General features: G+C 50.0%; 1 protein-coding gene across 1 annotated transcript in view; it reads right to left on the bottom strand.

The window, feature by feature from the left end:
- SSC5D (scavenger receptor cysteine rich family member with 5 domains) overlaps positions 1–12766 on the bottom strand; it is a 68686-nt gene that overhangs the window by 24087 nt on the left and 31833 nt on the right. Inside the window, 2 exon segments of the mRNA XM_043501671.1 lie at positions 5664–5993; positions 9876–10205. Coding sequence (XP_043357606.1) covers positions 5664–5993; positions 9876–10205 — 660 coding nt within the window.

Here is a 12766-nt window from a genome sequence, read left to right as displayed (position 1 = left end):
TCTTAACATCCTTACTCCACCCCCAACAAGGGGATTAGCGCTGAAATCGGCCTTGCTGGGTCAAATTTGGGGTACTGTGGACACAATTAGACGGTATTGGCTCCAGGCTATCCCAGAGTGCTCCATTGTGACCGCTCTGGACAGCACTCTCAACTCAGATGCACTGGCCAGGTAGACAGGAGAGACCTGCGAACTTTTTAATTTCCTGTTTGGCAAGCTGCAGGTGACCATGCAGAGCTCATCAGCAGAGGTGACCATGCTGGAGTCCCAGAATCGCAAAAGAGCTCCAGCATGGACCGAACGGGAGGTAAGGGATCTGATCACTATATGGGGAGAGGAATCCATGCTAACAGAACTATGTTCCAGTTTTCAAAATGCCAAAACATTTGTCAAAATCTCCCAGGGCATGAAGGACAGAGGCCATAACAGGGACCTGAAGCAGTGCTGTGTGAAATTTAAGGAGCTGAGACAAGCCTACCAGAAAACCAGAGAGGCGAATGGCTGCTCTGGGTCAGAGCCCAAAACATGCCGCTTCTATGATGAGCTGCACGTCATTTTAGGGGGTTCAGCCACCACTACCCCAGACGTGTTGTTTGACTCCTTCATTGGAGATGGAGACAACACTGAAGCGGGTTTTGGGGATGAGGATGATGATGAGGTTGTAGATAGCAACCTGTTGCACAGCAAGCAAGCGGAGAAACCGGTTTTCCCGACAGCTAGGAACTGTTTCTCACCCTGGACCTGGAGACCGGACCTGCCAGGCGGAGAAGGGACCTCTGATGAGTGTACCTTTTAAAATGCTATACATGGTTTAAAAGCAAGCATGTTTAATGATTGATTTGTCCTGGCATTCGCAGCTCTCCTGGATGTACTCCCAAAGCCTTTGCAAAAGGTTTCTGGGGAGGGCAGCCTTATTCCGTCCACCATGGTAGGACACTTTACCACACCAGGCCAGTAGCACATACTCAGGAATCATTGTAGAACAAAGCATTGCACTGTATGTTTGCTGGCGTTCAAACAACATCTGTTCTTTATCTCTCTGTGTTATCCTCAGGAGAGTGATATCATTCATGGTGACCTGGTTGAAATAGGGTGCTTTTCTTAAGAGGACATTCAGAGGTGCCCATTCCTGCTGGGCTGTTTGCCTGTAGCTGAACAGAAATGTTCCCTGCTGTTAGCCACTGGGAGGGGGGAGGGATGAGGGGCTAGCCACATGGTTGGGGGAGGCAAAATGTGACCTTGGAACGAAAGCACATGTGCTATGTATGTAATGTTAACAGCAAGGTTTACCGTGAAAGAGTGTACCCATTGTTCTATAAAATGTCTTTTTAAATACCACTGTCCCTCTTTTTTTTTTTTTCTCCACCAGCTGCATGTGTGGATCATAGGATCTTCTCCTTCCCAGAGGCTAGCGAAGATTAGAAGGCGAAAAAATGCACTCGCAATGAAATGTTCTCTGAGCTCATGCTGTCCTCCCACACTGACAGAGCACAGACGAATGCATGGAGGCAGACCATCTCAGAGTGCAGGAAAGCACAAAATGACCAGGAAGAGAGGTGGTGGGCTGAAGAGAGGGCTGAAGCTGAAAGATGGCAGCAGCGTGATGAGAGGAGGCAGGATGCGATGCTGAGGCTGCTGGAGGATCAAGCTAATATGCTCCAGCAAATGGTTGAGCTGCAGGAAAGGCAGCTGGAGCACAGACGGCCGCTGTAGCCCCTGTGTAACCAACCATCCTCCTCCCCAAGTTCCATAGCCTCCTCACCCAGACACTCAAGAACGCGGTGGGGGGGCCTCCAGCAACCTAGCCACTCCACCCCAGAGGATTGCCCAAGCAACAGAAGGCTGGCATTCAATAAGTTTTAAACTTTTAAAGTGCTGTGTGGCCTTGTCCTTCTCTCCTCCACCACCCCTCCTGGTGCTTCTCTCCTCCACCACCCCTTCTGGGCTACCTTGGTAGTTATCCCCCTATTTGTGTAATGAATTAATAAAGAACGCATGAATCTGAAGCAACAATGACTTTATTGCCTCTGCAAGCAGTTATCGAAGGGAGAAGAGGAGGGTGGTTAGCTTACAGGGAAGTAAAGTGAACCAAGGGACGGTGGGTTTCATCAAGGAGAAACTAACAGAACTTTCACACCATAGCCAGGCCAGTCATGAAACTGGTTTTCAAAGCTTCTCTGATGTGTACCGCGCCCTCCTGTGCTCTTCTAACCACCCTGGTGTCTGGCTGTGCATAACCAGCGGCCAGGCGATTTGCCTCAACCTCCCACCCCGCCATAAATGTCTCCCCCTTACTCTCACAGATATTGTGGTGCGCACAGCAAGCAGTAATAACAGTGGGAATATTGGTTTCGCTGAGGTCTAACCGAGTCAGTAAACTGCAACAGCGCGCTTTTAAACGTCCAAATGCACATTCTACCACCATTCTGCACTTGCTCAGCCCGTAGTTGAACAGCTCCTGACTACTCTCCAGGCTGCCTATCTGTGGCTTCATGAGCCATGGCATTAAGGGGTAGGCTGGTTCCCCAAGGATAACTGTAGGCATTTCAACATCCCCAGTGGTTATTTTCTGGTCTGGGAAGAAAGTCCCTTCCTGCAGCTTTTGAAACAGACCAGAGTTCCTGAAGATGCGAGCGTCATGTACCTTTCCTGGCCATCCCATGTCGATGTTGGTGAAATGTCGCTTGTGATCCACCAGTGCTTGCAGCACTACTGAAAAGTACCCCTTGCGGCTTATGTACTCGCCGGCTTGGTGCTCCGGTGCCAAGATGGGGATATGGGTTCCGTCTATGGCCCCATCACAGTTAGGGAATCCCATTGCAGCAAAGCCATCCACTATGACCTGCACATTTCCCAGGGTCACTACCCTTGATATCAGCAGATCTTTGATTGCGTTGGCTACTTGCATCACAGCAGCCTCCACAGTAGATTTGCCCACTCCAAATTGATTCCCGACTGACTGGTAGCTGTCTGGCATTGCAAGCTTCCACAGGGCTATTGCCACTCGCTTCTTAACTGTGAGGGTTGCTCTCATCTTGGTATTCTTGCACCTCAGGGCAGGGAAAAGCAAGTCACAAAGTTCCGTGAAAGTGCCCTTACGCATGCAAAAATTTCGCAGCCACTGGGAATCCTCCCAAACCTGCAACACTATGCGGTCCCATCAGTCTCTGCTTGTTTCCCAAGCCTAGAATCAGCGTTTCACCACATGAACCTGCCCTCTTAGCACCATGATGCCCACATTGGCAGGGCCCATGCTTTGAGAGAAGTCTGTGTCCATGTCCTCATCACTCTCATCACCACGCTGACATCGTCTACTTGCCCGGTTTCGCTTTTCCAGGTTCTGGTGCTGCATATACGGCTGGATAATGCATGTGTTTAGTGTGCTCCTAATTGCCAAAGTGATCTGAGCGGGCTCCATGCTTCCTATGGTATGGCGTCTGCACAGAAAAAAGGCGCGGAACGATTGTCTGCTGTTGCTCTGATGGAGGGAGGGGGCAACTGACGACAGGGAATTAAAATCAACAAAGGGGGCGGCTTTGCGAGAAACAGAATGGCCCCCTCAAGGATAGAACTCAAAACGGGGTTTAGCAGGCCGTTGATTTCACGGAGGGAGGGAGGAGAAAATGAATACAAAACAAATCTGGTCTATTTCTTCTTTTGATCCATTTCATCTATCTTTATACATCTTGCTGGCAGCAGACTGTGCAGTACGACCGCTAGCCATCGTCATTTCCTCGGTGCTCAGCAGAAGACGGTGCAGTATGACTACTGGCCATCGTCTTCTGCTGGCTGCAGATTAAAAGACAGTGCAGTGCCGGTAGGACTGAATCGCCATGAAACAAAACTTAAAAGGGAAATGACTTGGCTGAATCACTCCCATGTTTGCCAGGTGCCCCTGACCTCATCGAGGTTGGTTAAAAGAGCACCTGGACTACGTTGTCAACGGCTACCAGTCATACTGCACTGTCTGCTGCCAAAAGGCAATAAACTGTTGCTGTGTAGCAATGCAGTACCGCGTCTGCCAGCACCCAGGAGACATACGGTGACGGTTAGCTGAGCGGGCTCCATGCTTGCTGTGATATGGCGTCTGCACAGGTAACTCAAGAAAAAAGGCACAAAACGATTGTCTGCCCTTGCTTTCATGGAGGGAGGGAGGGAGGGAGGAAAGGGGGGCCTGACGATATGTACCAGAACCACCCGCGACAATGTTTTAGCCCCATCAGGCAACTGGGATTTCTACCCAGAATTCAAATGGGCGGCGGAGACTGTGGGATAGCTACCCATAGCGGAATGCTCCGGAAGTCGATGGTTGCCTCGGTACTGTGGACACACTCCGCCAACTACATGCACTTAGAGCATTTGTGCGGAGACACACACAATCGACTGAATAAAAACGCTTTCTACAAAACCAACTTCTATAAATTCAACCTAATTTCATAGTGTAGACATACCCATATAAAGGTACAAAAGCCCCCCACCCGCTGCCCCCGGCCCCACCCCCATTTCACCCGTTCCATGAGGCCCGCCCCTGCCCCGCCTCTTCCTACCCCTTCCCCACCCCCATTCCAACCCCTTCCCCAAAGTCTCAACTCCTTCCCCTTCCTGCCCCTATTCCAACCTCTTCCCCAAATCTCCACCCCTGCCCTGCCGCTTCTCCACCTCCTCCCCTGAGCATGCAGCTCCCCGCTCCTCCGCCATCCCTCTTGGAAAGCGCTAAGCGCCACCAAACAGCTTGGTGGTGAGAAGCACCTGGAGGTAGGCAGAGGAGCTGGGACACAGCACGCTGGGGCGGTGGGTGAAGGGAGTTTGGCAGCCGCAGGAAATAACTCCACAGGATGGGCCGCGTGTTTGAGACCCCTGGTCTAGGCTCTAGTCAACGTAGTATGATTTTATTTCCCAGGGAACAATTTCTTTCCACCCCTTCTCCTTGCTACCTTTCGAATCTCTACTCTCTGTGAAATCACTTGTCCTTGGTGTCACTCTGAAGGGATCTAGAGCTGTGTGTTGATTGGGACACAGTTGGGAGGTGGAGCTGGTCACTTTGGGGCTCTGTTCCTTTGGGAGCAGCAGATCTGTGACTGCTGTGAATGCCCAGTGGGACAGGGACTAGTTGCTGCAGGGGGACGCTCGGAGGACCGAGGGGTGAAGGGTGCCTATTGACAACCTGGAAGGAGGTCACTCCCCCCCAAAAGGCCTAGAGGGCAAAGCTTGTGTGGTGTGTGGCCAAGGGAGTTGGGGAGCTGCCCCTCAGTGGGCACAGACAAGGTTTCCTCATGCTAGCGGCCCATGGAATTGCACTGGGGCATTAGGGCCGGCACAACTACAAATGGAGAGCGCCCCTACTGACATCCCCCTACCAAAAGCACAGGCCCCCTAGCACTACACTAGGACACTGGGGCCAGCGCTGACTTCAAGGGGAGAGTGTGAGTGTCCCCTACTGAGCCCCCACACCGCTCCCTGCAGCACAGGCCCATAGAACCACACAGGGGAGTTAGGGTCAGACTGAGAGGAGAGCACTCCGTACGGGAACTGCCATATTGCTCCCTAAAGAACAGGTGCCAAAGCACCATGCTGGGGTCAGCTCTGGCTGTGAGAGGACAATGCCCTGTAATGAACTTCACACCCTGCTCCCTACAAAACGCAGGGTGGTAGATGAAGGTTACCTGAGCACACAACACCGGCATCTTCTCCGTGGTTACAGTTATTGTTTCCCAAAGGCCGAGCCCTGCATTCGGTGAGGGAAGCTTCTGTCCCTGTGCAGTGAACGTCATCCAGCCAGATACGGTCTGATCCTCACCCAAATCGAGCCCTGCCTGGGGCTGATAACGCCGTACCACAGCCCAGCTGCCTGAACACGACTCCAGCATCAGTCATGTCCCAGCAGTCATCACACACAGTTCCCCACTGCTGGTTGTGAAGCATCTCAACTCTCCCAGCGCATCTACTCGGACCGTTTACCAGTCGGAGCTGAGCCTCTCCTGAGATGCCAGAGTCTGCAAACACCCCAAGGGAATAAACACCCCTGTGCATCTGATCAGTAGTGATGCTGGGGAATGTAGAGCCTCCCACTGACAGGTCTGAACAGCCTCTGCAACAGCCTGTTCGGGGTTCACTCCCTGTCAATTAATCGCAGTTAACTCACGCGATTAACTCAAAAAATTAATTGTGATTTAAAAAACTAATCACTATTAATCATAGTTTTAATCGCACTGTTAAACAATAGAATACCAAATGAAATTTATTAAATATTTTGGATATTTTTCTAAGCCCTAACTTGTATCTGCCTATTTGGAACCTGGGATGCAGATTCTGGACTAGGCTTAATAGGCCCCGGACTGGACTGGCCTGAGGAATTGCTGCAATAAGAAATTTGGCTTAGCCCGATCTTCTCAGTCTGCCTGTAGGGTACCAATACAGATCGTGATGGAGGAGAGACCTGTTAGAAGACTGGACTTCGAGGATGCTCAGTCAGATGGCTGCAAGATCTGAATGAGCTCTCCCCTGACAGCTAGTGATGAGCTGAGGAGGGGAAAAGGATTCAGGACCAGACGGTATTTATATGAACACAGCCACTCTGCATAGTATCCAGCAGAAAGAGCTGTGTTGGCTGATGCTGGGTTACAAATCACTGTGCTATTTGAATGCAGGGGTAGTGAAATGTTGTTGTCCGGATTGTCTGAGTAAAGCGCAGCAGAACTGTGCTTAGCCTGCCCTGACTGAGGGGATCACCCACAACTGAACTGAACTCACTAACCAGGGGGCTCAGACACCAGACCCCTATCAAGAGTGAGAGGGGGTGGAGAAGGGTGTTCCTGCTGAGGACTGTGTGTAAGAGGTCTAGACATGATTTAATCTGCCCTTCACCCATAGGCGCCGACTCCGTGGGTGCTCCGGGGCTGAAGCACCCATAGGGAAAAATTGGTGGGTGCTCTGCACCCACCGGCAGCTCCTCATCTCCCCACCCAGCTCACTTCTGCCTCTGCTCCGTGTCCACCTCCTCCCCTGAGCACACAGCGTGCCCGCTTTTCCCCCTAGCTTCCAGCACTTGCGCCACGAAACAGCTGTTTCATGCGGCGAGGAAGGAGGGGGAAGGAGGGGAAACGCGGTGTGCTTGGGGAAGAGGCGGGGCCGGGGAGGGGATTTGGGGAAGGGGTCCAATAGGGGCAGGGAGGGGGCGGAGTTGGGACAATGACTTTGGGGAAGGGGTTGGAATGGGGGCGGGGAAGGGGAAGAGTCAGGACAGGGCCAGGTAGACACGAGCACCCACCGGCGCCTGGGAAAGTTGGCGCCTATGCCCACACCACTCTTCAAAGGTAGATTTAATTAAGGCTCCATTAGGAATCTTTTTGGTTTAAGTGATCACTAGAGCGGAAATCACCTGCTGTGAGTCAGTGTTTCTGCCCAGCCTGCTTCAGCACTGAGGTCTCTCCACTAAGAACTGACAGTCACTGAGACCTGGGGGGAGCCTCATGAGAGTGACCTGCAGAGGTCACAGTAGAGAGGCTGGGGGCAGCAGAAGGTGAGGGTGAGCACAGTGGTGAGTGGCTGGCAGGGCAGCTGCCACCAGAGCAAGCACCCAGACAGGAGAGCGAGCCAGGCGCTCTCCTCCACGCCCCCATGGTGGGAGCTGAACTCACACAGGTGCACCTCTGAACTCTGGGGTCTTCACTAACCAAGGACAACCACTGTGAGTGGGATCAGTGGAGGGAGAAGGGAGGGGCATGTTAAAGGAACGTTTGGTTGCTGGACTCAAGATCTTAAGGCAAAAGACACTGCCCAACATACTCTGGAATAGGTGTTTTGCTCTTCCGGCGTTTCCCCAAGTTAATGCCGGGGGGGCTTCCCTCCTTTTATTAAAAAGTTTTTTTCTGCACTGACACTCTGTGCTTGCAAGAGGAAAAGCTTTGCCTCATAAAAGCACCCACGGGGTGGTGTGTAATTGCCCCTGGTTACTGGGTGGGTGCTCAAGCTGGATCTGTGTTATATTGCTGAAAAGGAACCCCGAGATATTAAACCCATCCCTGGTCGCTTCTGACACCACGGGGGGAAGGGTTACATACATATCGACTTGTGACATATACAAAAGAAGAAGACTCCCCCCACTGATATGCAGCCTGGGGTAGGACAGGGCAGCTGAGAAAGAGGACAGGGAAATATGTAGGCTGTGCAGGACAGGAAGCGAGGAAGAATTGTGTCTCCTGTGTCCAGCCTTTGGGAAAGTTACAAATTTAGGGCCAAATTTCTGAAATGCAAATCCACCGGAACACAGTGATTAGGAACCGGACTCTTGAGAAATTGGCCCTGGATTTTTAGTTTGAGTGAGCGGCTGCAGGCTCCATCAACACCAAATCCAACCAGTAGAAGCCGCAGTTACCCAGGTCCCCAAAGTGCTGCAGCAGGGTCTGGCCGAGGTATAACTGGATGCCAACTGGAAGAGGGCACAGGGATGCCTAGAGTTATATGGGGATCCCCTGGGTGAGATATACTGTATGCACAATAGCTCACCAAAGGTGGTATGTGAGGTCTCTACCAAGAACCAGCAGCCCGCTGGTCTCCCTAATAGGGGCAACATGTTTGTATGGGACACAGTTGAAGAGAGACATAAAATATAAAATATGAGGTTGCAGAAGTGTTGAAGTAAAGCTTGCCACCTGCGCCATGGCAATCCCTTCGGCCGAGCCAATCAGCACATAGAAGAAAGCACAGCCGTGGACACCGGCTATATTCACTGTCTCCGCCCTGTGGGGGCCTGAGAATTTGCAAAAACAAAGGACCCTCAGAACAAGTCTCGGAAGAGAGACCTCATCTGAGAAGACAATGGTCTATATCTGTAACCCCCACACCTCATGCGTGCTGTGTTCTGTCCCATCTAGTTTCATCGAGACCACATAGAGAGATAAAATGAGTCTCCTCTACAGCTTATGCGGCAGAGACTCATGCACTAAGCTCCAGAGGTCCCAGGTTTGATCCTGCCTGCTGACGACCGGGGTCTATCAGTGTCATATACCTACGAAGAAAGAGGAGAGGGGACAAGAGCTCCCTTTCACCCAGGAGGTGGCTGACAGCGTTTGTCTCAGGAACAAGAGATCACAGCCAAGCCTGGAGTAAAACCCTGGAAGGACTGTGGGGTGAGTGTTGCTCTACCAGACAGAAAAGTATCTTGTTCAATGAGTCTAGGGTCTAGTCAGCGTGGTATGATTTTATTGGCCATAGAACCATTTCTTTCCAACCCTTCTCCTTGCTACTCCTTGAATCTCTACACTCTGTGAAATCACTTGTCCTTGGTGTGCCTACGAATGGATTTAGAGCTGTGTGTTGATCGGGGCAGAGATGGGAGTTGGAGCTGGTCAGCCGGGGGCCCTGTTCCTTTGGGAGCAGCAGATCTGTGACTGCTGTGAATGCCCAGCAGGACAGGGGTTAAGTGCTGCAGGGGGACACTTGGAGGGCTGGGGGCTGGAGTTTGCCTATCGTCAACCTGGAGAGAGGCCACCCCATAAGGCCTAGAGGGCACGGTTTGTATGGCCTGAGTCCAAGGGAGTTGGGAAGCTTCCCCCCAGTGGGCACAGACAAGGCTTCCTCATGTCAGGGACCCTTGGCACCACATTGGGGCACTGGGGCCAGCACTGCCTTCAAAGGAAGAGCGTCCCCTACTGAATCCCCCCCAACTCCCTACATCACAAGCCCATAGAATGCACAAGGGAATTAGGTTCAGCACAGACTGTGAAAGGAGAGCAGCCCCTACTGGAACTGCCATATTGCCCCCTGAAGCTCAGGCCCCAAAGCACGATGCTGGGGTCAGCACTGGCTGTGAGAGGACAATGCCCCATAATGAGCTTTCCACCCTGCTCCCTGCAATAGTGGTGCAAGAAGTTTACCTGAGCACACAACACCGGCATCTTCTCCGTGATTACAGTTATTGTCTCCCAAAGGCCGAGACCTGCAATCGGAGAGGGCAGCTTCTGTCCCTGTGCAGTGAACATCATCCAGCCAGATACGGTCTGATCCTCGCCCAAATTGAGCTCTTCCTGGGGCTGATAACGCCGTACCACAGCCCAGCTGCCTGCACACGACTCCAGCATCAGTTACGTGCCAGCTGTCATCACACACAGTTCCCCACTGCTGGTTGTGAAACACCTCGACCCTCCCAGCGCAGCGACTGGGGCTGTTCACCAGTCGGAGCTGAGCCACTTCTGAAATGCCTAAGTCTGCAAACACCCCAAGGGAATAAACATTCAGGGAGGTTCCTGTGCATCTGATCAGTAGTGATGCTGGGGAACATAGCCCCTCCCACGGACGGGTCTGAATAATCTCTGCAACTGCGTTCACTCCCCACTAGGACTATCAACTAATCACAGTTAACTCGCTCTCAGAGCATCTGATCAGTCTGGGTGCGGGGTCACATGCCCCCCATCCCCACCCCCAAGTTGCTGCTTGCCTTATACTGAGCATGTTAATTCGCCCCTTCCAAGTATCGGCAGTTACGGGTTGTCTCTTGTGCTGGGCCTGTGATTCTCCAGCAGTGAGGAGGTAAGTGAGCATCAACATCAGAAACAGAAAAGCTAGAGGAGGTTCACGGAAAATGTCATTCTCAGAAAGTCTGGAAGGTTCCAAGAGATTCTACAAAGGTCCAGAACATCCTAGGAGGCTAGTGGAAAATGAATCCACATGCGGAATACTTGAAACATTTTATTTCAAAATAGGGCTGTCAATTAATCGCAGTTAACTCACGCGATCAACACTAAAATGTTAATCACAATTTAAAAAATTAATCGCGGTTTTAATCGCACTGTTAAACAATAGAATACCACTTGAAATTTATTAAATACTTTTGGATGTTTTTCTACGTTTTCAAGCATATTGATTTCAATTACAACACAGAATATGAAGTGTAGAGTGCTCACTTTTTATTATTTTGAATTACAAATATTTGCACTGTAAACATGATAAACAAAAGAAATAGTATTTTTCAGTTCACCTCATAAAAGTACTGTAGGGCAATCTCTTTCTCGTGTAAATGCAAAGTACAATGTAGATTATTTTGTTGTTGTATAACTGCACTTAATGTAAAACTTAGAGCCTACATGTCCCACTCACTCCTACTTCTTGTTCAGCCAATCGCTAAGACAAACAAGTTTGTTTACATTTACGGGAGATAATGTTGCCCGCTTTTTATTTTCAATGTCACCAGAAAGTGAGAAGAGGCATTTGCATTGCACTTTTGTAGCTGGCATTGGAAGTTATTTATGTGCTAGATATGCTAACCATTCACATGCCCCTTCTTGCTTCGGCCACCATTCCAGACGACATGCATCCATGGTGATGATGATCGTTAAATAAATAATGTGTTAATTTAATTTCTGACTGAAATCCTTGGGGGAGAATTGTATATCTCCTGCTCTGTGTTTTACCTGCATTCTGCCATATATTTCATATTATACCAGTCTTGCATGATGACAGTACAGGTTGTTCGTTTTCAGAACTTTCACTGCAGATGTGACAAAACGCAAAGAAGGAACCAATGTGAGATTTCTAAAGCTAGATACAGCACTCGACCCAAGGTTTAAGAATCTGAAGTGCCTTCCAAAATCTGAGAGGGATGAAGTGTAGCGCATGCTTTCAGAAGTCTTAAAAGAGCAACACTCCAATGCGGAAACTACAGAACCTGAACAACCAAGGAAGAAAATCAACCTTCTGCTGGTGGCATCTGACTCAGATGATGAAAATGAACATGTGTTAGTCCACACTGTTTTAGATCATTATTGAGCAGAACCCATCATAAGCATGGATACATGTCCTCTGGAATGATGGCTGAAGCATGGGACGTATGAATCTTTAGCGCATCTAATGCATAAATATTTTGTGACCCCAGCTACTACAGTGCCATGCGAACACCTGTTCTCACTTTCAGATACCGTTGTAAACAAGAAGCAGGCAGTAATATCTCCTGCAAATGTGAACAAACTTCTCTGTCTGAGTGATTGGCTAAACAAGACGTAGGACTGAGTACTGGACTTGTAGAATCTAAAGTTTTACATTGTTTTATTTTTGAGTGCAGTTATTTTTTGTACATAATTTTACATTGTAAGTTCAACTTTCCTGATAAAGAGATTGCACTACAGTACTTGTATAACATGAACTGAAAATTCTATTTCTTTTGTTTCTTTTTCACAGTGCAAATATTTGTACTCAAAAATAAATATAAAGTGAGCACTGTACACTTTGTATTCTGTATTGTAATTGAATTCAATATATTAGAAAATGTAGAAAACGTTCCCCCAAAATTGAAATAAATGGTATTCTATTGTTGTGTAAAGGCGCGATTAATTAAGTGATTAATCACGATTCAGTTTTTTAGTCACTTGACAGACATACTCCCCACCACTGCCATGCAGCCACTTCTGGGGTGGAACAGAGTAGCTGAGAGACAGGGCACAGAAACTCATGGGCTGTGTAGGAAAGGAAGCGAGGAAGAACCCTGTCTCCAGTCACAGCAGTGGGAGATATTACAGGTTCAGGGGTAATTAGCTGAGCTGGAAATCACCTGGGGTGGCAGGCGTAGGACCCACATAAAGGGACCCCTGAGTGGCTGCAGGCTCCATTGGACCCCAAATCCCACAGATGGGATCTACAATTACCCAGCACCCCATTGTGCTGGAGTGGGGCAGGGGAATCACAGTGATTAGCAACGGGGAGAGTCTCTCACAGAGGCGCACGTACTGCTCCCTGCAGTGCAGGCCCTAAGTGCTGTGCTGGGGCACTGGGCCAG

Source organism: Dermochelys coriacea, chromosome 23, assembly GCF_009764565.3.
Source record: "Dermochelys coriacea isolate rDerCor1 chromosome 23, rDerCor1.pri.v4, whole genome shotgun sequence".
Classification (NCBI taxonomy): Eukaryota; Metazoa; Chordata; order Testudines; family Dermochelyidae; genus Dermochelys; species Dermochelys coriacea.
Note: the sequence above shows the minus strand (reverse complement) of the source record. Positions and strands in the feature narration are given on the sequence as shown.